At 44.6% G+C, this 27,004-nt stretch overlaps 1 protein-coding gene across 2 annotated transcripts in view; it reads right to left on the bottom strand.

Moving 5' to 3' along the window:
• RCSD1 (RCSD domain containing 1) overlaps positions 1 to 21,114 on the bottom strand; it is a 36,395-nt gene extending 15,281 nt beyond the window's left edge. For both annotated transcript variants that reach the window (XM_010204934.2, XM_062003104.1), the window contains exon 1: positions 20,946 to 21,114. In XM_010204934.2, the coding sequence (XP_010203236.2) occupies positions 20,946 to 20,951 (6 nt within the window). In that variant the 5' untranslated portion in view covers positions 20,952 to 21,114. The remainder of the gene's footprint in view (positions 1 to 20,945) is intronic.
• Between the last annotated feature and the right edge of the window lie 5,890 nt (positions 21,115 to 27,004).

Here is a 27,004-nt window from a genome sequence, read left to right as displayed (position 1 = left end):
GATGCAAGACTTCCACAGCATCGTGCAAGGCTGGAGTGTTCAGCAAATATGAAATCAGTGACAGTTACACAGCTTTTGGTATTGGCCCTGTGCACTTTCCACCCCCGTTCTCATGCAGCTGCATCTAGACGTGGTTTTGAGACCAGTCCCCGACCTCCACATCCCTTGCTTCTAAAGAGCTTCACAGAAATTATTCCCTGCACCCTGCTCCCCCACCAGTCGCTCATATTGGCTGCCTTCCCATACTGTGCACTCACACAAGCTCTGCAACAGTCCTCCATGACTCTTGTGGAGGTTTTTGTTGCTGCACCTACAAACTACCTCAGCAAATGCAAATATGGCAAAAAATAATATCAAACACAGTGTGTCAGAGGCAGATACAATAAAGCATTGGATGCTCAGGGCAAGTGTCTTGATTACACAAACAGGATCCAGAAATAGTGATCTTCAGCGCCCAGATCTCAACGCCATGCTACAAGAAGGCAGTTGTCAATATGCTAGATGAAAACAAGAGAGGATCAGTGCTTTCATGGTGTAGAAAACAACAGATGATCAGTGCTTTTGGGGCGTAGTTTCATAAGGTTCTGTTTTGGTAGAAAGACAGCTTATGTTTCCAACTGCTCATTCTCACTTGACCTTTCCTTCCCCCCTTCCCCCTCTCCCTTGCACCAGTGTGAGCTTGTGGGGCTGTGCTGTAAACTGAATCACTGAAATGATCTGGGCTAAAAATACATCGCTTAACTCTTTACACGGTTATTTTTAACCCAGATCGTTTCAGCAACTGAGTTCACAGCACAGCCCGATGAGCACTTGCCCTGCCGTAGCAGGAGGGGCTGGAGGGGTTGCAGGAACAGACAGCAGCAGAGTGGTGAGGACTTCCCTTTAATTGCTGCAGCCAGAGACTGAGGAAATGACATCCCTATGTGTTCTCCCATTCAAAGGGATGATACGACAGGAAAATCATATTTTTGCATGTCTCTTGGTAAAGGCTGTTCTGGTCTGTGGTACTGGTATTTCATTTTGCAATCTGTTGCCTCTCACCTGAGACACAGCTGACTGCAGGCTGTGAACTCAGGGGGTGTCTGTGAGCTATCATGGGGAGCATATTACTGGCAGCTGAGTGATTTGGTGGAAGTTTCTGTTAAGCATCCACAAAAGCCCCACAAATAGGTTGTTGGAGATCTCCAGAAGCCCCAAGTCAAGTGCCAGCAGCCGCAAGGGTGGCTGGGAGCAGGTTTTCCTCGTTGCATGGCAGAGGTAAAGCTCTACACCTATAAGACCTGCTCAGCTAAGGGATGCACTTGTGGGGAGGAAACTACTTAAGTCAAAATAAACCATCATCGCACTGTGCCTGGAGGCCAGCAAGAAACTCTGGGAAACAGTGCTGTGACTTCTGTTGAAACTGAAGTGTCATCCCTCACCAACACACTGAATTTCAGGAGGGAATGGAGCCTCTTGCAGACCCTCTTCCCTGCCTGGCTCAGCCCTCTGAAGGCAAATGACATGCTCTCTGTGCAAAGCCTTCCCATATGTGACAAATACCCTTCTCATTTTTCAGTAAGTAGCTGCAGGATTTGAGGAGCCCGCTGGTCATCGGCCTTGTCTGAGTGGGAAAGCTTACACCACCTACCCTGGAGTAGCTCTCAGCTTGCCTGGGGAGCAATATAGCCTCAATCTGATGGAGGTGCCTGTTTTTCAGCATAACTGAACTCATTCACAATCAGCTTGGCTGAGAAGACCTGTTCTCAAACTTCTCAAGTACCTGTTTCTGACATAGAGAGCATCATTTTGGGAATGCTGTAGTGAGGAATGTGACGGGAGTGTGAATTGTTCCTATCCCTACAGTGAGGTGCTGTAGCCTCTCTCCTGAAAAGACTCCACTGTAGGAAGCAGGGTTTGATGGGCTGGAGATGTCCTACTCACTTGCAGACCAAGCAAGGGAGGAGTGATGGCAGTACAAGGTCCTCCCATACTGCCCACCAATTTGGTGTGAACATTTTCATAGACAAGAGATAATTCTTTCTCCTTGCTCCTCCTTCTGTTCAACCACTGAAGACAGCTAGAGACAAAAGGCCTCTGAATATTCACATGGTAGGTCATCTAACCTACAGTGCCTCTCTATCTGGAGAGGACATGAATTTATCCTCTGGAGAGTGCATCATGAATGCATCTCATTACTACTTAAACACACCTGTACGTCAGTCCCCTCCTGCCTTTTTGAACACCACAATAACATTCAATAATGATTCAAAACACAATAATGATCTGTCTGCATGAGTTGAACTAATAAAATCTTTCCTTTGGTTAGGAGTATCTTTAATACCTGTTCTAAAAGCAAGTGTGCCAAGAGGCCAATCCACCAAACTATCCCTAAGTTTACTGATGGTTCTAAGGAGATAATTGAAAGAAATCTGGAATGTGTCCCTGCGTGTGGGTCTTAGCCTTAAAGCAGAGAATAGCATAGAATGGACAAGTTTAGGTTCACCTGGACACATCTGCCTCTCTTTTTGTCTTGTTCAATGGCAGGAAATAGGTAACTGAATTTTATTTTCAATCTTTTCTTATAGACTCCAGTTATATTGGTTGTCACATTTTATATGTCCACATAGATTAGATGGGCAGCTCATAAGGATCTCTTCTATAAGTGTACAAAAATAAGCTCAAGAATAGTTTTTAATTAGGATTGAACCCAAGTTACCAATAGAAAAATCTCTCTAATATGCAGTTTGTAGTTTCATTCAGAGCTGTGTCTCTGCACCTGCCATTTAGAGGAATTCCACTTTGCACCCTCCTGCCAGCATAACCTGAACCAATGTGTTTATCTGTGCCCATGTAAGTGCATCAGTGGCATCAGTATCATATTGAAAGAGGAACATTGTTCAGACTGGAAAGAGAGATGAAAGTTAGCAGAGTAGGTTTAAAACATAAACTCCCCAAAGGAGAAAACTGAAAGGCAAGAGGGTGGGAAAATACCTGAATCACAGTGTGAGGAACTGGGTGGCAAAAGTCAGGAGAGCCTGCTGCCCACAATCTGAGCTTGCTCACTTTCTTTCTGATCCACAGGAACATCAACATAGGCTGAACACCAATTGCCCATGAAGTGAGTGGGCTCACACTGCCCATTTTTCTACATCCTCAGAAGGAAATTTCATGATCCTTGTTCTAACAGAAGCTCAGCAACTTGCTGGGCCCTTGGCTCAAAAGCAACATATCCCAAGATCTAAGCCCTAATAGACAAACCTGTTCTTGCTACATTGACCTCTCTCTGTCCCAGTAAAGTATCCTCTTTCCCACCTTGCTCTTCATCCGTCATAAATAATTCTCACTGGAGACCTTCCAGCTCTCTGTTTCAGCAGGGATTTATATCATTTATTTATTCACTCGGCATCTTATTTGGCAGTGAAGTTGCTCCTCATCTGATTGTGGTAAATTTTAATTATTGTCAGAAGCCCCAGCTAGAAGTGGCTGCAGCTGTGGCTCTGTGATACCTTACAGCCAGCCCCATCCATCATTGTGTCAGCATAGCCCTCAGCAGCCTGGGTTGTAAGGCCAAGGCGCTCTACCTGAATTTCCTACCATTAGCTATAGAACAGGAACAATAATTACTGTGCTATGCTCCACCAAAGCAAAAGCTACTATATGAACCACTTCTGTACCTTCTTCTGATGGGGCTAGGATAGCTCTGTGAACTTTGTGGATCAGAGTTTTATTGCAGTTACTTTCCAGGAGAGGACAAGATCAGAATACCTTGTAGATATTTCAGGTGTATCCCAAATGCTAGGAAAGAAATATTTTTCTACTTCTATCTGTTGTTTTGGGGTTGGGTTTTTTTTTTTGACCAACCTTTAACAGAGGCTAAACACCTCCATTTCACATCCCAGATGACTATGTTGTGAGCTTTAAGAATGGCAGGGTGCACATAGTCCCCATCCTTTTCCTTCAAGCAGCCATCAGATGGCTGGACAAAGATGAATAACTAGCCTCAGCCATGGGTCCCACACTGCCACGATGCAGGAGTGAAACACAACAGAAAACTGAGCAAAGAAAGTGAGATTTCCATTTCAAAGATTCAAAGAGAATTCTGGGGCAGATATCAGGACATATAATCTGGCCATGAAGGAGCCAGATTTAAGGGTACGTTGAGGTGTCTAATGATGGCCTTAGTATGCTCTGAAATATCCTTGTCTGTTGTTTGCCGAGACTGGCATTTTAAAGGTCATGCAAACAGGCTTCTAGTTTAACTGGCAACAAAAGGAATTAGTGGAAAGCCTCTGTCTGTCTCACATGGGAGTATGCACAACTGCGCTGAACCATTTCACTTCCAAGATAAAGCTATTTCTATGTTAAGGTCGAACCTCAGCCAGTGCAGAGTGGCCTCCACATCTGGTTGATGTCACATGCAACAGATTCAATCTTCAATTTTGTAGCTCCAGGGAAAGAAATCTGCAGCCTGTGGGAACATATTGTGAATGTTGGAGTTGGGCTCCAGGTTTCTGAACAGTCTGTGAAAACAATGAGACCTCAGATTAGGTTTGGGACCAGTTTGAGACCCCGGGCCTCAAAAACAGGCTTAAGACTCCTCTGACACAGGCACACATCTGTACATATCTCCACGTAGCTGTAGATTCTGTTTTCCTTCAGACGAGGGACTGATCACCAATGGAGAAATGTTACAAATAAGTTGAAAATACTAGACACGGAAGTTCTGGAGACAGGCGGGAGGAGGGAGGCAAAGACTCCTGATTATACATGCTACTTTCAAGGCTGTCAGTGTTAGAATCCAGTGATCTATGGCAGCTTTTTTCAGGTCCAGTCTTAATGAAAACGGGAGCTATCACAGCAGCTTTAACAAATGTTTGACTGAAACTACTGAAATACACGTTGCAGAAACATGGATATCAGGTCTCCTCTTAAATTCCTCCTTTCAGTAATGTTTTCAGTACAGAACAATCTTCTTACCTGAGCATCAATCACTGCCAGCCTGTCTCTTGAAGTCTGCAAATAAGTTAGCTACAAGATCAACTCTGAGAAGTAGAACATTTGTCCTCAGAGTGGTACCCTGATCAACACTTATCCCACAACAGATGAATGAACACAGGATGAACATGTGTCTGAACTCAGCTGCAGAGCTACTATGTAGCTATAATGAGGGTGATAAAGAGGAAGGAGCTCTGACTGTAACAGGGCAGAATAGTACGAAGACTGGATTTCAAAGGAGAGTTGCATATTTGTTTTTAGGAGAAAGGGCAGGAAAATCCTACTTTAAAGAAAACATGTAAAAATATGTAATATTTTCCCACGTTTGGAAAGAGTTTGCTTCAGAGCAACATTTTTCTCAAGGCTTGCAGTGATCTGGTCCTGATTTTCTCCTGAGAGTTCCTTCCTGAACTGCTGCCATCTTGGCCCTCAGGGTCAAGCACTGCCCAAAGGGTAACATGAGGATATTGCAGCTCAGCAATGATGAGCAGCTTTCATCCTGAAGACAACAAGCAGCATCCAATTTCAAAATTTCAAAACTACAGAGGCTCGGATCTGCCAAATTTAAAAGCAAGATGTGAGAATAGGGCAGAGGTGGGAGATGACATATAGCCAGAAACTAGAGAATTGACAAATGCTTTTCAAAGGAAAGGGCACTGTGCTGAACTTGCCCACAATACTGTAAATAAATGGTTCATGTACTCAGTGTTTTGCCTGCCAAAAGTAGAGGGGTGACTCCTGCTGGTTTTCCTTCTTTCAGTGGTTCAGGCTACTCATGCCAGCAACAGGGGCTGCTAGGTGGTGGCTGGAGTTAGGTGGTGTGGTTCAAGAGTATCACAAGTGCAAGTGCCTCTCCTCTGCCCCCAGCGATGTCATGACTGCCTCTGTCAGGAGAGCCAGGCAGGGCCTGGCACGAGGAGATGGGCAGCAGAGAGCAGATGGTGTCATGCAGGTGAGGAGCTGTGTCCTTAACAATGGAATTATAGGAAACACCTGTAGTCATCAGGAAATTAGAAGTGGTGAATACACTATCCACTTTTTGTTTCAGAAAGTGACTACAATGACAATGAAATGAAATCATCATTATTTTTAACCTCTTCCCTGAGAAGTCCATACTCCCTTTGCTGCTGACGCATTTCTGCTAGTGATGTGGGTGCCATGCTGGTGTTAGGAGGCATTGCTTTTCATAACAGACGGTTGGTACCCAGGCCAGCTTTCTCCACAAGAGATCCTCTCCAAGAGGCAGCTCTTCTCAGCAGAGTAACTGCATAAAGTCTCAGTTTAACTTGATAAGATGGGACTGCTACTGCTGTCCTCACAGCTTCCTGGGCCTGAACTGGAAAGAGCAGCCTCCTGGGTGCTTCTGTGGAGTTTGTTAGTATCATGTCCTAATGTCAACAGTCTGGGCTCGAAAGGCCCTTATATAGGAAGGGTATGCCAGCCACCTCACAGTAGTCTTTGTCTGGCGTTGAAAATTTTCGAGGATAGATGTATGGCATGTTGCTCTTTTCTGCATGCCATGATATGTCACTCTCAGAAGTGCTTGGCCTGTGCTGGCTAAGCACTGTCTGGTGAGATTAGTAAAACCAGTAATATTGTCGTGAAAGGTACAAGTGAGATCTCAACTCTTCCTTTTACTCATGACAATACTTGGCAATTGCCTGATGCCTACATGATCCCAATGTGGCACAGGCAAATTCATTACAACATTATTACCTCAAACAGTTAGGAGCCTCTGCTGAGAGAACAACGCACAGGCTTGTGCATTTTAATGGAGATATAGCCACTGCTGCATGCCCCCCAGAATTGGTCCTGAGGGAAGCCAGGGTTTTATCTCTCAGGAGAGCACTCAGATCATCAGGCAGGTTCAAGAGTTCCTCTCCTCCCCAGGGAAGCCTAAATTCTTTGCTATGTGTTGTCATGGCTTTAAGAGGCAGGCTGGCAAGTGCTCACCCTAGGCTTGCCCAAAGCACTGGATTAAAAATCATCTCTTGCTAGACAGACCAAAGAGTTTGAAGCCCACATGCTCTGAGAACAGAGCAGAGAGCAGACCAACCACTTCCTGAGCAAATGTATTATCATGTCTGTCAAAGGCTGCCAAGAATGGTTTGATCAAGCACCGTCGTTACTAAACGAGGCAGGGAATGCAGCACCTGGTCTCTGCAGGTTACATACAGGATGTATGTAATGTCTGCCCATCATCCATGGAGACATGGGCAGCTCTTGGCTCTGCTGTGCCCTACTCAGGATAAGGCATCTGGCTGTTCACCCACGAAAAGAAGTGGCAGACCATTTCAAATGTAAATCAATTATTTTATATCTGTAGTGTTTTGGGAGTCCTGGGCTGAGGTGATTGCAGAAACATTCAGCAACACAGGGATGTCATCATTTCCTTTTCCATGAGAAGTGCTTTTAGTCAGAAGTCTAATGCTATTTGCTTGTGTTCAGAGTACTTGTTGTATACCTGATGATCAACATGATTCCTATTGCAATGAGATGACAAGAATTTGAGAGGAGAGGTAGGAAGGTGAAATAAAAGTACTTGCTTGCATTCAAGATTTCTTTCCCAGGAAAATGAGTGGAGAGGACAGATGAGGATGTGGTGCAGGAAGAATGTAACATGAAAATGCCTAATTTCTAACGCCAGCTTGGTCTGCACAGCAGACCACCAATGGATATGACCAGACAGGGCAATCCCAGGCTTATGCTGAAGCAGCACCCCAAGCACTAGTTGAATTTTAATGTTGAGTGGGCTGATGCCTAGTGAAGCAAAGGAACCATCAGAATCAGAAGATGGCTACAAGGGATTTTCCCAGGCTGAAGATATGGATTACAGTGTGTCAGTTTTGCATTAGTCCTGGAGTTGTTCTAGGACACAATAACTTGCCCTCAACTACTCAAAATCCAGGACAGAATTTTAGTCCAGGGCTTCACAAGCTCCACTTCAATGCTTGGTCTTCTGTGGCACGCTGGTTCTCCACAACACCTGTGTCTGAGGATAGCTACACTGCAGTGCAGAGCAGACCAAGGAAATCTGTAGTAAGGGAGCTGAGCCGGATAGTTTTAGTACGTCACACGACTTCCCATGGAGGCATCAAACTGGATGCATTCATTTGGCACTGTGCTAACACCAAAGCCCAGTCACAGCTCTGCATGAGCATGCACCCAGACCGGGTATCTGCGTTTCACCTCTGTATCCATAAGAAGTACCTACTGGATTTTGTCCGATACATATTTTGTGGGGACATATATTAACTGAGATAACTTGTTGCCACAAAATTCTTCCTAAGCAAGTCCTAAGGACTTATTTCCCTCTATGAACTGTCTTTGTCATGGGATTTTAGTCTGGGTTTTAAAGATTTTTAAAAATCTGATAATATCCAGCACGATTATAAGGGTGTGTGCTGGCTCTGTCTGAGAGATTTAATTTTCTTCATAGTAGTTAGTATGGGGTTATGGTTTTGATTTGTGCTGGAAACAGCATTGATAACACAGGGATGTTCTAGTTACTGCTGATCAGTGCTTGCACAGCGTCAAGGTCTTTTCTGCCTCTAACACCACCTTACCAGTGAGCTGGCTGCAGGTGCACAAGAAACTGGGAGGGGACACAGCTGGGAGAACTGACCTCAACTGACCAAAGGGATATTCCATGCCATACCACTTCACATTCAGCATATAGGGTTGAAAGAAGGAGGAAGGGAGGATGTTCAAAGTGGCAGCCTTTGTTTTCCCAAGCACCTGCTACACCTGATGGAGCCCTGCTTTCCTGGGGATGGCTGAATACCTGCCTATCATGGGAAGTAGTGAATGAATTCTTTGTTTTGCTTTGTGTGCATGGCTTTTGCTTTACTCATTAAACTGTCTTTTACCTCAACCCACAAGTTTTCTCACTTTTACCCTTCTGATTCTCTTCCCCACCCCACCAGGGCTAAACCTGAAGACTCTTTGTTAGTGAGACAACAGACTTCACATCTCAGTCACATGCATCTCCTGTTTGTTCAGCTTAAGCCTTCCTGCTTGCAGCTGCAAGGCTGCACCCTAAGATTCACCTGTGCACAGTACCCCTCTTAGGCTCAGCAAGCAGCCCGAGGAGGGTTTTCCTAGACCCCTACACTAAGTCAATAATGTAAGAGGAAAAAGAAGTTCAAAGCAGTAACAATAGAACAATTGAAATAAAATTTAAAGCTAGAAGACAGACTATTCAAGAGGAAAAGTCCAAAAGATACTTGAAGATCAACATGATTCCTATTACTATGAAAAGCAGGAGGTTGGGAGGAGAGGTAGGAAGGTGGAACAAAAGGCTTATCTGTTAAGTACCAGTGAGACCTGAGGCCATAGAGGTGGGGGGTGAGAGGAAGAAGCTGTGCTATGTACATCATGATCATCAAGACTTTTAAGATGCATGATAACATTTGCTTGCAGACAGTGAAGAGGAAAGGGTAGGATGGCTAAGCAGAGGTAAAAATCTATGTCACCAATCAGGCCAGGGTGACTTGAATTAGGTAAGTCTTGAATTGAATAAGGCTTATCTGTTTTCCCTCCTCTCTCAACCAAGCCAGTCACCCTGGCCTCGTGGAGAGAGCAGGGGAAGCAGATAAGCCTTATTAAGGAGTCCAATCAATTCAAGGAGAAACAGTCTCAGCCTTTCCTGTAAAAGGGCCATGCCTAAGTAATTGCCTCATTACAAGCCTGACACAGCTGCTTGCAGACAGGCCAAGCGGACAACATTGGAAACAATTTCAGGCGGCAGGAAAAGGCTTGTGGATAAAGTTGGTATCTGGCTGAATGCGGTCATACCCAGCCACACAAGTGGAATAATAACGAAAGATACAGGGTCCATGTCCACACAAACAGTACAGCAGCCTTTCTCTGGAGGAGTCCCTTGTGAGAGGGGTTTTTCTGTCACCTGAAACAATACCAGCTTTGAAAATTCATCCATGGTGGGTTTTAAGTTCAGATACAACATGTAGGGTTCTCCCTTCTGAGTCTTTGAGGTGCACTAGTGTCTCCATTCAGGACTTTGCTGTGACAAAGACAAGACAAATGTTTTTAAAGAAGGCTGAGATGTTCAAGACACTACAGCTTCCAGGAAAAAAAAAAAAGCAACAAAATAATAAGATTCAAAAGCTGATAGTTTGCTATGTGGCTACGGTAGATAGTGATGTATTTCAAACCATCTAACTACTATGCAGCAGTACTCTGTACACTGCAAACTGGAGCTAAGCCATCAGCAACCTTAAGCACTGAGATACAAAGATGCAACTAGTTTAACAAAGATCACTAAGTTTGACTTCATGTTCCTTTGAATTAATATGTTTGGTTTTAGCATACTGGCTGTATTTATCTTGATTTTTTTTAATCTAATTCTAATGAGCATTTGGCCTTAAAAAACTGCAATGTTGATGTTGCAGAGCTCTTCCCTCACTCCAAGTGAACACCAGTGACACATCTGCAGTCCTTTTCCATCAAGTTTACAGTCACTCAGGTATTTTGAGATACTTTGTGCCTCTAAAACGTTAGTGCTGCCAGTGAGCCAAACTTCTGTAACAGATACACCCAGTGTTCCTGTTAACCAAAATTATGAAAATTTGAATTGGGATGTTGAAAACAAGGTCTGTTACACTGAAACACCCAATCAAAACCAGCCCTCAGCTCCTCTCTCAAAGTCACAAGAAAGGAGGCTACTGGGCAGCAGGATTTCAGTAGCATCTGACAGCCAAAGTACCACCTTCCCAAATAATTAAAGATCCCCTCTCTTTCAGGCAGCACCACTTTTCAGTTCTCCAAACTTAAACTAGAGGAACACCTACATTGCTTTTAACTTTGCTCAGGAAGACCTCTGGCTTTTCTGGCGTGTCGGGCAGGACAGTTCTGCCATTAACTCCTCCTCTCCATCTGATGGCAGCCCTCTAGCAACAAATGCTGTCTGAAAACTTGGTTGATAGAACCAGAAATGAGCTACTGTGTAAATACAGATAATATAGATGAGAGGCACGTGGCGGAAAGAAAGAGGTTATTTCTCACAACTCATCCATTGAATAGGTAAGTTGAAGAGGTTTGGTTTTTTTTAGGAATCCACAAACACTCCAGATGTGAAATAGCTCCTTTGGAGCCAAAGGCTGATCTCTACCCCAGTAGAGGGATGCGGATGTTTTAATCTACAACTGACAACAGCTGTTACTGAGAGGGTGGTCTGGCTAGACATATTGCTTCCCAAGTGTCTTTAGCAGCAACCAACATTTGGGAATTGTCCCTCAAATACTCACCCTATTAGCGAGTGCTTCCATGGGTGGAGGAGTGAGATGCTAGTTCTGAAGAAGAGCAGTGGTGGCCACCATAAGATGTAGCTGCTCTTGTAGTGTGCTGTTGGCACCAGCTGCTTGTACAGAGCTGTTCCTGGCCAGGGTTTTCCCCAGGATCCTTCTCAGCTTACCGATATTTCCCTCTCAGACGTCTGTTTCTCTTAATGGCCTGGGAACTGTACACAACCTGTCAACTTTCCCCAAATTAATTGGTGCCTCTCTGTGTGTACTTCCAGGCCTTGTTCTGGGGAGCTCTTGCTGCTCTAAAAGGATGAGGGGTGAGGTAATGGAGGAACAACCAGCAAAACCTCTCAGGCTACCCACAGGCAGAAGGGAAGTAATGCAGTCTGTGGGGCAAGTGCATCCCACGTCATGCAAGCCCAGTCCCCTTGACTAAGGCACAGGATGGCCGGGAAAGGTGGACATTAAGTGTGCACTATTCAGCGTATAAAAGGCCTGTACTGTGGTTTTCTGATACAAGCCTTGGAGGTGAACAGCTTTTTGTTGGTTAAAATGTGTCTTGCAGAAAATCACTATTTTAAACCACTCAAATCACAGTGTTGCTTTAAGTGACTTGCAAAGCCCTGCAGCAGAGATGATGCAAGGCTCCACCCTGCTCTCACCTACACAGACGCTTGAGCAGCTGCTCTGAAGGTGAGCAAATGCACCAGCCCCTGTGGTAGGAAAGGTCTCAGCCCCATGAATTGCTTTCAACTACTATCCAGTTTAGCTTCTTCCTTGCTTGCCTCGTGAGGTGAGGAAAATGGCCTTGCTTTGAGCAGAGGTCTGAAATGAGATGAACTGCTAAAGAAGAAGGCTCAGATGCAAGATGCTTCAGGTGGGATGAGGAAGGAACTGTTCTTGGACTGACAGAGTGGTTAAAGAGGACAAACTTTAAGCAGGTAGATATGCAGTATGCAATAATTATCTAATCTGAAGCTATTCAGAAGGTTGAATTAGAAACTGAAGCCACTGAACTGTCCCAAAAGGCACACAGAATGTGAGATGTAGGGACAATTCAAACTACCATAAGCAGAATGTGATAACTCCTCATTTAAACTCAATGCTAGATGCAGTCTAGTTGTAGCAGTGCAGGGATTCAACTTCTCTTAGTTTATTATGTTGGGAACAGAAAATCAGAAGAGTAAATGAGCCCACACAGAGCTCCCAACTGCTGCAGCTTTCAGGACTCATCAGTTGGGACTGTGCTATCTTTGTAACACATTGCTGTTAAATTAGGTCTATGCTGGATACAGGCAGGTCAGAGAAGGAGGTTCATATTTATCTGAGCCAAGAATTTAGTCCAAAAAGATACACAGATATGGAGTGGAAGAAAGTGATTGTAAGCACTCAGCTAGCAGCCAGCTTGAGGTGTGAATACTAAGCTACATCCACAGAGATGTTTTTTTTGCTGGGCCCTGGAGGGCTCAGTGGCCCCAGTGGCACTAAAGGATCTGGGTCTGTGAAGTTGCTTTCTCAGCTGCTGCCCTCCCCTTGGCTTCAGCCAGAGTCCCCAGTTTGTGAGGCCCTTGCAAACCAGGGCCTCCATTGGGCAAATGGATCCAAACAGCTGTAATTCTCTGCTGTGTTTGAAAATGCCTCTCTGAATTTTCAGTCCAGTCTGGGCTAAAGTGGTTTCCACAGGTAAAAGACTCTACTACATACCCTAAGGAAAAATGCACAGAAGCAATTCCTAAGCTGCAGCTTGGCCTTTGACATGGAGGCTTTTCTGGATTGTTTTCTGTGATCTGAGAAAGATAATTATGTCTGTTTCTGAGCTAACCTGCTTTTAAAATTCTCCCAACAACCCTCTAAAGGCGAAACTTAATGTTTGCAAGAGCTTTGAAACACCCTACCTACTTCAATGCACTATTGCTTTTTCCTTATGGCCAACTACAACTCCTTTATGTGTTCTTTCTGTGTCAAGAAGGGGGACTAAGTTCCTTCAACCTCAGGCACAGTTTCTGCAGGGTAAAGCTGGGCCACCGGAACCAGGTGTCCCGGAAGCACAGTCTCAGTGCCTGCACATCACTTGCTCAGTGAGTATGTCGGCCCTAGGAAGCTCCAGCCAGCATGTCACTGAATTCAGAGACCTTAAAGAGAAAGGTGTTGAGGAGAAAAGTTGTATTAAGAGAATGATTCAGCAATTTCTGAGTTGCAGAACAGCAGCAGAAGAAATAAAGTATGACAATTTCACTACTTGATAGCTTTTCTTTACCACAAGCTACAAAAAGAGCGAGCTTCCAGCTTTTGCTGTGGAATATCTAGAGGCTGAACTCGTGCCTCCTACAAAGGCTCAAAGAGCTGCTGTAGATGATGCAGGCTTCACTTTGCTGGATCACAGAGTGAAGCTGTTGCAGTGGACGGACCCCATGGGACTGGATCTTGAGCATCATACTCCTGGGCAAAGCCCTGCAGGGCCTGTCACAGACAGATGGGTCACTCACATCAGGTGCCCGAGGTCAGGACTGGAGTAGCGTGAGATGCCAGCACAAAGGGCAGGATGCTGAGAGAGCCATTATCAAGGAAGGTGAGTCCCGTGCTCAGTGTTTACAAAAGAGCAGGAGAAGAAGGGCCACAAAGAAAACCTGTGTGGCTGTGGCTTTTTGAGCTCTACAGGACAGGACTTGAGATTAGAAGTCCTGATATGAGTGGAAAAGAAACTTTGCCTTGATTTGGGACATGAAGGGGAAAGTGCTAAGACTCTTTCCTTTCTGTATGGGTGACCTGTCTGACTTGTTACCTTTGTATATCCTATCACCTCATACTCCACTGTATTCAGTAGTCCATCCCTTTCCCCCCACTCTGTCCTCTACAGACACCTGCTGTCTAGAGGCATTGTGTGTGTGCTTGTATTTTTTTTTTGGCATGAACAGCCCCTCTGCCTCTAACTGGAATGAATTCCTTGAAAACTTGTAATTAAAACACTGGGTTTTGATGAGGGGACAGTGTTGACAACTGTGCAATTTGTAAAGACTAAATGTGGAAGCAAATTATACTGTGTGTGTCTCACAAGTTAAACACACATTTGCTGCAGGGCTTAAGGGGTGAAATTCCTAGGAAACCTGGCACACACATACACTCGAGATGAAAAAGGACCTGTTTCATCTGAACTTACATCATGAGAACATGGCACGCAGCAGAAAGGTATTTCAAGACGGTTGACTTGAACAACCCACGATTGCTGTTGCAGTACACAGTTTTAAAAGATAAAGAAATCCATTCTTAAAACAGGAAGAAAGATTACAAAGAAAATTGGGTTTGTGTTTTACACAGGCAACAAAAGTTCCCGGACTCTTGCACATATGCCAATTTATTCTGATCTCAGCTCTCCATAGGCAGAACTTTGCAGGCCTTGAACAATATGTTGTTTCGGGAAGGAATTACAGATGCTTTTCAGGCCTGATTCTGAATAGCCACCAACTTCTGCTAGCAGGCCCATACATGGAAGAACTGCAGAAACAGTATAGTCCTGCCCCTCTGGTGGCCCTATCAATACTATTGCTTGGTTGTACTAACAGATTGCTCCTGCCTCCTTTCTAATGCTCTGTCCAGTCTATTTTTTAATCTCTCATGGGAAAGAGGCTTCCATTACATTTGGCTTCCACTACACTATTTCAAGCCCCGACAGACCTCAGTGTTAGAAGTCCTTCCTGCTATATGGTGAGATATACATCTTTCCTTTAATTGGATCCCATTATTCCTAGGCATACTGCTTTTCCGATGCACTAAATAATTATCTTCCCTCTGTGTTAAAAGTTTTAGACTTCTGTCTCACTACAAAGCCACACTGACTTATCCATTTTTTGGAGTCAGCTGTCCCTCTCCTTGGCATTTTTGTGTCTTTCTCTGAACCAAAGGCCATTGGTTGGCATCCTTTAGACACTGAGGCTTTCCAAACTGCGCAAGTTAATTCTCTGTGCTTGAAAAGCTGTGATCTATGTAAGCAGTAAATTTCTTGTCTTAAGAAGCAGCATGTAGCTTGGTTCAGTGACAGAGCATGAGGGAAAAGTATTCTATTTTGTGAACTACTTCAAGATGCTCAGAGAAGCACCACTGCATGCCATAGCTACCACTTGTACAAAAGCACACTCTGAGCTCTGGTCCCATCATGCTGAGAGTATGCATTTGAGAAGCCTGAGATGAACAGTGGCTTTGTGAAGCTGATAGTAGCAAATCAATATCCTTTGTAGACTGGCCACTAGCCATCCACACTGACCAAAACATTGTGTACATTTTGTTACAAAGGGTAAACAGGTTTATTTGCATAAGGACACCGCCTTGCTGCCTCTTTTGTGGGTTTCAAGCTCTTTTAAAATTTGATGTTGAAGAGCAAAAGAAAAAGAGCATGCATCTATATCAGCTCTCAGGTCTGGGTCTTTGCTTGGAGAAGGCTTTCAGAAACACCTTCAGCAAGTGATGTGCTTGTATCTGACAAGAGTTCAGTCAGATGTCATTTTTTTCTTTTTAACAAGTGAAAACATTTGGCACTAAGGGAGCAGATAAACCTCACCCTTGTTGGTCCATTATGAGGACCCATATGCTGGTGATAAGGTATTGTAAAGATATGCCTCAGACTGGATGTTAATGTAAAAGCATCTCTGGCCTAAGACCCCTATCTGGGCACATTGTGGCTTGAGTGAAGTGCAACTTAAATCTGTGCCTGCACAAGACCCCATGAGAATAAAGTGCCCCATGCCTCTGACAGTAACTAGGTGTGAGGCAACTGTAAAGTGAGTGTATAATTTCTCCTTACACAACAGATCTCCTGTCTCTAGATGAAATTCATCTTTACACACGCCATGCTGCTAACTCCAAAAGGCATATAAGTCACCAAGGCAAGCTGTGCCTCTGCAGTGTTATAGTAACTGCAGGTAGCAAGAAGGCTTAGCCAGTAAAACAGTCCCTCCAAACAGGTTCTCTTGCTGCTGGGTACAGCTGCCGTCCCAGAGCCCAAACTGAGGCTGTAGAGTTGGTGTTTTAGGAAGAAGAGCCTCCACCCTGTCTACAACTGTTAACCAACCTCTTGGAAACAGAAAGGAAAACCACCCCTGGTTTCTATGGGCTTGGTTATTTCCATGATGAAACCCAGCAGTTTCCTAGCAGCACCTATTGATAAAGCAATGCTGATGTTTTCCCCTGGTCTGCAGATAAGCAGATCCTGGGAATGTATGAGAAGATATGCATGATATGCTGCTCAACAGTAACGAGTCCTGCCAGTTAGACTGTGGAGTACTGGAAAGAAAGCTTTCCCAGAATGCTATCATCGTGACCTAGGATACTTAAGACAACCAGAGGTTAAAAAGGGGAGTGAGAAAGAGGAGGAGTTCCAAAGAATTACCCTTCTCCAGCAACAAAAAGCTTTAATTCTGCAAACCATTTACTCTGGGGTCTCTGCTAGGTACAAGAAAGGGTCACGGAACAGCCCATAGGGTTTGGTTTTGTTCCTTGCTGTCCTTCAAGAGGGAAGCTTTATCCAATCACTGGGATGTGGAAGTCTGGCAAGCCTGATCCTTTCCAGAGTCCTCTGCTGTGGACATGCCATTTACTGTCAGGCAGGTCCAAAATTTGTCCTAAAATGGTGTTCATATGGTACCTTTCCTAATATATTTAAAATACTTTAAAATACCCTTTATCTATACAGACACTGTGAGAATGTGTCATTTTTATGAACTTGGGAGGAAACACTGAAAACAAGTGTATTTGAGGTTAAAATCTTCTGTTAAGCAAAAAGAAAAAAGAAGAGTGGAAAAAGATTGTTTTAATATTTGGAATGAAAGACGAACAGCAGAGCTTCCTGAGAAAGGGAAATTGTTTCCTGGCAGAGCGACCACAGCGTAATGCCTGTACTTAATCTTGACTCCACAGCTTCAAGGGTGGGCAGAGAATTCCATCAGCCCAGCTCACCTCTATGTGGCTTACTGTCCTGCTGCTCCATGTGCTGACCACAATGGCACCAGTCTTTAGCCCCGTCTTCTGCACAGTACCAAGTGTTACTCCATCCCCTCCACTTCTTGTCACTCTTGGGTGACAAGTTGCATATCTTTAGTGCAGTTTTCCTAGGGATGGGCTTTTGAGGAGGGTGTCATCCCCTATGGCTCCTGGAAGGCTGCAGCAATTGGGATATTGAACCTGGAAATGTGCTCAGTTGTGATGTCTGGCCAACCACAGCACAAAGGAAGAAATTACTTCTGACCTCGCTTGTTGAGGGGGTGGATGTTTGAACTCCAGGAGGTCTCAGAAGCCTCCTGCTGGGATGAGGAACAGAAGACTCACAGGAATTCTTTCCATGCTCTGCTGGAGCAGCTCTGCTGCTAGCTGGAAGAGGGAGGCAGGACCCAGGGCATCTTTGTGGTATCCTCATCTCATTACTGAAAAGTGCAGTGGCCCCATCACTCCCTAGATGTTCCAGATGACAATATTGTCATGTAGGGAGAGCACAGGGCCTGGGGCTGGAGCCATGTCCAGTATGTTGCTCACATGGGAAGTGGCAAAGTGAGCAGAGAAGTGCTCTCAGCCCTGGAAAAGCTTTCCCTCTCCTGAGCTGGTCTAGCAACAGGCAAAATGAAGCAGGAGCTAGTTGCAGAAAAGAGACATGAAAAAGGAGGTGCCACTGAAAGAAATTAAATCTGCTGATAGGCGCAAAGAAAAGTGGAGCTTTCCCAAAATAAACCTGTCTGCTGAACCTTTGCAGCTTAGGGAACCCATTGCACCATAGGGAGCCACCAAAGTGAAACTTGGTCTTGAATTGCTTCTCTTTGTCCTGTGAGCAAAGTTCAAATGTCTCCACACTCCCAAGCTCCTATGGAGAGGCTGGGAAGAGGAATGCCATGGCTGCTGGTCAATATGGGCTGCAGAAAGCCACAAGAACTTTTAGTGGATGCCTTAGCTCACAACATCCACAGCAAGGTTTGGGACAGCGATGGGAACTAGGCAGCTTGAACCAGATCTAAAGATCTAAACTAACAATCCTACACAATAATTTTTGATCCTCTTTGCACTGTGAGTGCAATGAACGTTTAGTGGCTGCTTTTTTTACAAGTGGCTTAGCTTTCATCAGCGCCAGCTTTACACATTTTTTATATCCTTTTATCAGTCGTAACAGTGGAAAGAAAACTGACTATGAAATCCATCTTGCACCAAGAAGCTGTATCTTCACAAAAAAAAACCAACCCCAACCTTGAAGATCAGCAGATGTACAAAATTACATGAACTGCAAGAAGGGGGGTTTTGCTGCCTTTTTCTCCCTCCTTGGGATCTTAAATGGTTACATTTACCTTTTTCAGTGTGGCAGGTTCCTGAGAGCAGAATGGCTAAGGCTGTAGGTACTAAGCCCTAAGAAGCAGTAAAACCACGTTAGCTGCTCTAAGAAAGTGACCACAACCATCTTGCTTCTGTGGGTTTTTTAAAAATAGGGTCTTCCTACAAGAGATGTGATAGCAATCAGCTGGCTAGGTCAGCCCACTGCCCCTTTTTTCCCCTAATGCTGGTAATCCTCCTGTGTCCCACTAGAGCACACAGCTTGCCAGTTATGCCAGCAGAAAAGCTCAGAGCAGCTCTGCTGGCCATTGATGAAGCAAGTAGGGAAATGACAGAACTTTGCATTCCTGTTTCACAGGGCCATTAAATCTGTTTTTAAAGCCAAAAAAAACCCAACCCCAAACATAGTGAGTCTCTGGTTCCTTCTTATGCTGCCTGTGAAAATCTCTCAGGAAGAAACAGAGGAGAATTAGCAGGTGGGAATTCAAGTTCTTGGTATTGGCTCTGTTTTGATGCAATGTCTTCTTTGAGACATTAACCACTTTTTTGGAGGGTTAGAGCAGGAAGGCAAGACTGAGTGCACTGCTTAAAAGATGTCATGGGAGTTGAGACGTTTCAAAAATAAGAATGGATGCAGCAGCCTCTAGATCAGAAAACAAGGTTAGCACGGGGAAAGAGTGGGAAATAGAAGGATAAAATCAAGAAGAGAAAACTCTGGGTTAAATACTTCAGAGAAGCTTCCTGGCTGTCAGACCTGCGTGTGTGTCACACATCTCCCAAAAAGAAACTGCAGGTTTATCCTTTTCTGCTCTGAAACATTGATGTGGCAGATAAGAGAAAATACTCGAGGGGTGCAGTCCTCTGCACGTGGAGAGGAGAACGTGTAGAGGAGAGTGTCTTCAACATGACAAAATATCCACTTCAGCCCTAAGTTAGTCTTTGCTTCATACGTGGCTTACTGTGTACAGCAATTATAACAATTATAACTCCCTTCCCCTCCCCCTCAGACATCACAGGATACTACATAGCAAGAAATAATAAAACAAGCCTCAGAAGTTAGTGATCCAGCCTCTGTCAGATCTAAAAACCCGTATAAAGCTATGTATTGGTCATGCCCTATGTAGTCTGTGCTGAGTTGGTTTGAACAGTCCTTCTCCATACCAAAATCTATTTAAATAGTTTGTTGGGGATATTTTTTGTAAATAACATGCCTGATCTGTTAAGCCTTGCCTGTGGGACAGCCCAGCCCAGATGACAATATTAGCACCTGGGCGTTATCGGAGTTGCCCAACCAAGCTATGTGCTGAAAATCTTCAAACAAAAATTGTAGTAGTGCTTCAGACACGCTGTTCCCTGGCTTTGTTACATGTCCCCTGCTGTTGGGGCTGCACTAATGCAGGCTTCTCTGGGAAGAGAATGTGAAGTGTTTGGTAAGATCTGTGTTTAGCTGACAGAAATACCAAAAGTCCTCTTACATCATTTGAGGTTTTGCCAATGTCGTAATCGCCTTTCTCCCGAGCCCCTCCTAAAAGCAAATATTATTTCATTTTGCATTTGACACTTAAAAAACTGTTTGAAAAGCTGGTGAATCCAGCCTGACAATGAGCAAAACAAGCACCATTGCCCCGATTTCACATGAATGGGAAAAGAGGCAAGGGGAGGTGAACTGCCTTGACCAAGAGGGTGCTACACAGGAGAAGGCTTGGACTTTAACAGCAGAGAAGCCTGACTCCTGTCCACCAGCCATCTGCCCACTCAGAGACAAGAGCTCTGACCCTTCTGAAGCAGGCGACATGCAACACAGGGGAAAGGCACAGGAAACCCTTGTGGGGTGTACTGCTCATTTACCTTGTCAAAGCAACGGTTTCTCTTTCCTGAACAAAAATACTCTATCAATAACGAAAGTGAGACCGCCCAATCCATGTGCAATGGGGGACACACATGGCTCAGGGTCCAAATCACAGCTGCTGCTGTATGGGCTAGATAGGAAAAAAAAACGAGGATCCCACTAATCCTATAGGGTCTGTTCACTTCTCCTTATGCCCCCGTTTTTACTGAATTTTTAAAACCTCCTCTCAAAGTGATACCTTTAAAAATGTAACTCTCTTTCCCATCTCAGAAACTAAAAAAGTACATGGTAGTCCTTCCTCATTGCCTTCCTCCAATGTAATTTCTCCCCATACCATCCCCCTGCTTTCCAAATCTGGACTGAAACCCACAAAACATTCTGAGGTGCATGGCAGGGGCTGATGTGGGGGGGGGGGAAGATGTTTAGCTGAACCTCAGCAAAGAAAGAGATATATCTTGAGCTGCCTTTAGTGAGAAGCTCTTTTTTTTCAAGGTGGAGCTAATGCAGATCGAGGAGCCAGTCACAAGCTAGTGGAAATAAAAAAAAGTTTTCTTTACCTCCATGTCCTGCAAGAGAGAGGTGTCCTCGAGGCAATCTTTCTTCCCCACCCCTTTCCCTCTTATCTGTGGGAAAACTTCAGCTGAGCCGGAGCAAAACTGCACCGCTGTGGAGGGTATGTAACATCCAAGCTCCTGCTCAGCTTGAAAACTGACAGAGCCCAGCGAGTGGCCCTGCACTACGAACAAGGAAGAAGGGCGGGTGGGTGAGAGGAAGGGAGGGAGGGGAGAGGAGGGGGAAGCAAGGCAATCAGGGTTTAAATTTAGACACAAATCTAAACAGATACTGTCCTTCCCAGTGTGCTGGGCTCGTGAGACAACAAGCAGCAAACTCTGCTGTTGCATCTCAAACTTGGGGACACCACATGTGCGTTTTCTCCCTTTATTTCTCCCCGTTGTATTTTCTATCATCTTCTCTTTATTTCCACCTCCCCTGCTCTGTTTTGCCTCTGTTTCTCTCCACTGCTTACAGTTGCTCCCTTGGTATCTCTGACTGGATCTGTCTCCCGTGTCCATGCTTTCCTCTCCAAATCTGCAGCATCTCTTCCTTGTTTATTTGTGAGGAGGGCCTTCCCCCCCCGCCCCCCCTTTAACTGCACCTTCTCTTCTCCCTTCCTTCACACTTTCAGGTAATTTCAGTCAGCAGTGGATTGTCTTTAGAGCAGTTAAAGAGCCAGAAGAGGAGCATAGCATGAATGATTATTGTGTTTGAACAGGATTGAAGGCTTTGATGTCCTGGTGCATGGCTGGGACTCCCAGGGATGACAATAATATCATAATGTTGTGCTGCTGGGTGATTCCTAAGCAATAGATGAAGGCTCCACTGTGAAGGGCATTGTGAAGGCACAAAAGTAGGCACGAGCAGAGGGTCCCTATGCAAGGTGTCACTGGCTAGCTGGAAAGCAGGACTAGCTCTTTCCACCCTGAATTTATATCTTGCACTACCAGGTCAGAAGGTGTAGGATATTCTTTTCTTCCTTGATAGGGAAAGACAGACTAGTGCACTTGAGGTAAGAAGCTTCCATGGTAGTATAAAAATTCAGATGCAAAAAAATAAGCCTCAGTAATGTTTTGCTATGGGTTCCCTTTCCATTGAGATTGTGATGTTGTAAATTAGACGTCTCTTTTAGCAACTGTTTGCATATGCTCCTTCTCAAGAATTTCTGTCCCCACCTCTTGAGATCGGGGTGGTGCAGAGGAATTTGGAAACACTCCCTTTGTCTTCTGCTGGCTTCCTTGCCCTGCATGCAGCTGCAAAGTGACACAATGTCATGTCATCATTTTGGGACAATACCTAGGGGGCAGAAGAGGGTTAAAGCATCTTTTCTGAAAGGGATGCATACTTTTCCTTTGCAGTGTTTCACAAGTCCCTGCTGGCTATGGCAGAAAACACTCCAGAATGGATGTGACCATCATGATATCCCAGATTATTGTTACCCATAAATCATACCGACATAACTGTTCTTACAGTATAATTAACTGTTGCTGTGCTGCATGCTGTAGCACTCCTGTGGAATTAGCAATTTTAAATCATTATTTCATTAGCTCCCAAATTTAATAGGCAATGGTTAATCAGTCCTTAGCCAAAAAATGATAGGCTGAGTTGCTGCAATCTGGAGATTGGTCAAGAGGACTAATTAATCTTCTGTTGCTGTAACACTGGATTAGTTGAAACCTCTCTGCTGTAAGCAACCAGAAGATGCTGCAACCATAGATATAGGAAAACAGATTAAATACCAAAATGTAAAGATTAAATTCCTTCTTGATTGGAAATCCTGCTGATTTCTTCTAAGTCCTGACAATGGTACGCTAGGAGAATGGAAGTGAACAGTAGGGTGACATGAGGAGAGCAAAATGCTTTGGCTGCCCATGCTTTGCCTGCTGTCAGAACAGAAAGGGGATGTCATGCTCAGGGACTTCACTGTGAGCATTGGTCACGAGTGTCATTTTGAAGATATCTGCCATGTATCACACCACCAACACACAGACCTCCGATGGTTGCTTCAGGCCACTCATGGTGTGTTTCAGTATTTTCTTTCTGCTTTCAGGGGTTGAATGCTGCAGAGGAAACTGCTTAGGTCTACAGAAAAGGAAACTGCTAGGCAGAGGCAGTATCACTTTACCCGTACTAATAAAGCAAAGGTAGTGGCAGCTGCCCTACCGCAATTCTTCACTCTATTTATTTCTGCTCCCGAGTATCTTGCCACAGGGCCAATCTTTTCCACCAACAGGATTCCCAAATGCCATTGCTCTGAGCATGGTATACAGTACTCAGTTTACTAATGCTACATCTTTCTTCCCGAAGGAGCAAGGAGAGAACACACAGAGATACAGTGTATTTTTTTTCTCCAAACAGGAAGACATTAGGTGTGGATTTGCTCTAGGCTTTCTTGGATTCAAACTGGAAAATAAAGCACTATAAAAATGAAAATCTGTAAAAAACAACCCACATGCTTTAACTTTGTAACAAATGTTATTAAGTCAGGTTATATGGAGGAACTGGGTGGTTTACATGATGTGTAAATGCAAGTATGAATGTGAGACATTTTAGCATATGAGTCTCTATCTCTCTGTGTGTATCTCTGCTTACAGACCTTCTGGGATATAGCAGTGTCTATGAGACTAGCTTGGTTGTGTACGCAAAGAAAAGTTTCTACATCTGTTCTGTTCAGGAGGAAAAAAACAGTCATCACAAGTGCCATTAAAACAGACTCTTGGGAAGTTTCTTGTGAGTGAGAAAATGTTGCAATTGTGGGCCCTGGACTCTTCAGCTTCACAGCTGATTCTTTTCAAGACATTTGTGAGGCCAAAACAGCAAGTTCACTTCAGGAGAAATGACTAATACTCCTGCTAGAGGCAGCATGGGAGTGAGGTGCAAGGAAACCCTTCATCCTAGCATACTTGCAAAATTGGTAGCGTAACAGTTCTGCCATGCTCAGAAATAACACGTGTAGTATCTTCTGGCCTCCTGCATTTTGACTATGGATTATGGACAATGAAGCCTCCACAGGGTGCTAGATATACAGAAAGTAGTTGCAAAGACACAACAGCAATCCTTTGGTTAGGGTCTACTTAGGAAAGAAAGCTATTGAGGTCATCTGAAACTTTGGCTCAGACACTTGTAACCATGCTATCTCGTTTGGGTGTGTCCGTGTAGGTGCCAAATCTCAGAAAGTATGTTTGTCAGGATGGTGGATGAGCAAAGGGTGGAGGAAACTGTAGGTCCCTGCAAAACACAATGAATCTCTGTACTTTGTTACGGCATTTGTTGAGGGTTTAGTAGAGCTCACCTGTCCATGACAGTATCTGAGATTATTCTTTCCACCTCTCTGGCTGGTTTTGGCTGCTGCTATCCACATGCTTTTACAGAATTCATACTATTAACCAGCAACTGTTGCCACATTGGGCTTTTGGTACCCTAAAAATGGTGTCTCAACCCCTTCTGTTCCCACTCAAGGAACTCAATTCTCAACTGAAAAAAAAGGGGGATAAGTTAACCACAGGAAAAAGAAGAAGAAAAAAAAAAGCACCATTTACATTTCAAAGATCAATCAACTCTAAAAACCAACATCCTGTTTTGGGTTGGGTTTGCACATGGGCTCCCCCCTACAATGGCAAGCTGACAGGAAGCGAACGTGAAAAGCATTTTCTATGGGAAACTCGCTTTTTGAACCCATCATCCTGCTAACTGTGCTCTGCAGCACTGGCTCCTGCCGACCCTGCCTTCGCCCCTCTGCCTTAAACTAACACGACAAATGCTAAGCCTCGCTCACCCTCCTCTTCGGGGAGTTATCAGCAGGAAATGAAGTCAGCTGGAACGCTTTGTACCATCAATGTTTTTTTGCTCCAGTTCTGCAGCTGCAGCTAAGTGCATCTGAGAGTGCGCACACACACACACACAAACATGCACCCATGGGCTGGCGTGTCCCAAGGGACTCGTGTGAACAAGGGGGGGGGGGGTGGGGAAAGGCATGTGAGGCCCTGGGGGCTGGTGTGAATGGGAAAGGTGCTCCAGTTAAATGAAAGGACATGATTCTAACCGATTCTCCCTGAACTGTATAGGACAGGGAGTGTGAGACTCTGTGTGTGTTGCGAGGTGGCCACATAAAAAAGGTGATAGAAACCGCCCTCATTCATATCAGATGCAGGGCAGCTAGCATCATCTCTTGCAGAACTGGAATTTCTTTGGAGAGCTCTTGTTTCACTGCTGATCTCCCTGACTGCAGAGGACATACTGAGCTGGGGTATTAAGAGGCATGGCTGCATCCTCTGCAAAAATGTGATGAGGCAAATATTATCAGCATCAGCCATTGTCAGCTTGCTTCTAGACTGAGCAATTACTCTACCAGGTACTTGTGCTGGATACAACCATTTTTTTGATTACTTCTTTTTTATTTCCTTCTCTGGAGGCTTTTAAAACCTGCCTAGATGCATTTCTGAGTGATCTGATCTGGGTTAAAAGTGCTTTAGCAGGGGACTGGACTAGATGATCTCTAGAGGTCCCTTCCAACCCCTACCATTCTGTGATTCTGTGATTCTATAATTGGTCTCAGGCCAGTCCTACTGCCCATATCTCAGCATCCTAGAAAGCACTGTCACAGCTGGTCCTCACAACAGCTTCCTCAGCATACAGCCCAAGCTCCTACTGAAGAGTAAGATTCTGTAACTCAAAATGGAGCAGCGTTTCTGGTCCCTAATAGGTTGTTATGTACAGAGGAAGCTTGCTGTGCCACTGCCTTTGTGGTGGCTGTTAAGAAAAGGAAAAGGGCTTTTAGCTGAATACCAGGCCACTGCTATGTTCTTTTCATCCATCTTTTAAAAAATACGCTGACGAAAGGGTCAGAAGTTAAATTCACAGCCAAGTTAATTTGGGAACTTTGAGGACAAGAACAAATAAAATACATCATGCACAAGCAGGCAACACCTTTTTGTGCTCAGCAAAGGTCTGTGTTGTGTGCCATTTCCCAACAGCAGTAGTACTGCATTGTTTGGCAGGACTGATATCTCCCCAGGAGGATATCTAACCAACATTTTTAGAAACAATTTGCATGGTGGGTCTCACGTGGCACCGAGCGTTGGCACTTCAAAGCATTGAGTACTTCAGCCTTTGCCAGAGCTGACTCACAGGTCAGTCGCTTCTATCAAAACGCAGCGGCAAGTGACTTTAATCACTCTGGCTCTCCTTTGGGAGCAGAGATCTGGCCCGGGTTAGAAATCCAGCTCTATACACAGTGAGATTGCACAGCCCACAAGTATTATCTGGACAAAGAGAGGCTTCTGTTCATGACAGACTGTGTGATCTAGACAGGAAGCCTGGCCCAGAGTGTAGCTGGACTGTATGACTGAAGAGAAATCTTGCCCAGCCCATCCAACCACCACACAATCTAAAGAGAGAGCTGGCTCAGAGCAAAAACAGCTGTGAAGAGGGCAGACAGAGCATAAGGACACACTAGCCAGGATAGAGACCTTGCACACTTTCTGGCTAAAATACACCTTCTCCAAAGGTACAGCCTCCAGATTCAGCCTGAGGCCAATCACATGTAAACCACACTGAAATGAAGACTGTTCCCTGCACTGGCCAGCTCCTGCAGTGAGTAAGCAGGCTTAATCTGTGGTGAGATATTACTGTCTGTTTACCATTATTTTAATGTAAATAAGCACATGAGTTGAAAAAGAGAACTAGTGGCTAGCAATACTTTCCTGACCTTGTTAAGCAAGGATGCTGAGAGCCCCTAGACATATTGCACCATAACAGAGAGATTCCTTCTCCTTTCTCTGAGATCTAGCTGAGGAAGTGAGAGAGCCTGAAAATTTACTTCAGATAACATTCTTTCAGAACAAGCTGAGGGAGTTAAAGACCTTATCCCTCATCCTACAGGTTCACTCTACATTATCCATCCAAGAAAGAGGGGACCAAAGTAAGCCCCCTTTGTTCAGTGCAATGTGCAAAGCAGTCTATAGGCTAGTGTGTGCTGCCCATTGCAGAAAGTACTCAGCTGAATAACTCCTCTTTTCCATAGCTAAGACAATGCTATTTGCTTCTATAAATACTGTTGAGC

The sequence above is a fragment of the Colius striatus genome, chromosome 1 (genome assembly GCF_028858725.1).
Source record: "Colius striatus isolate bColStr4 chromosome 1, bColStr4.1.hap1, whole genome shotgun sequence".
Classification (NCBI taxonomy): Eukaryota; Metazoa; Chordata; class Aves; order Coliiformes; family Coliidae; genus Colius; species Colius striatus.
The sequence above is the reverse complement of the archived record's forward strand: the minus strand, read 5'-3'. Positions and strand labels throughout refer to the sequence as shown.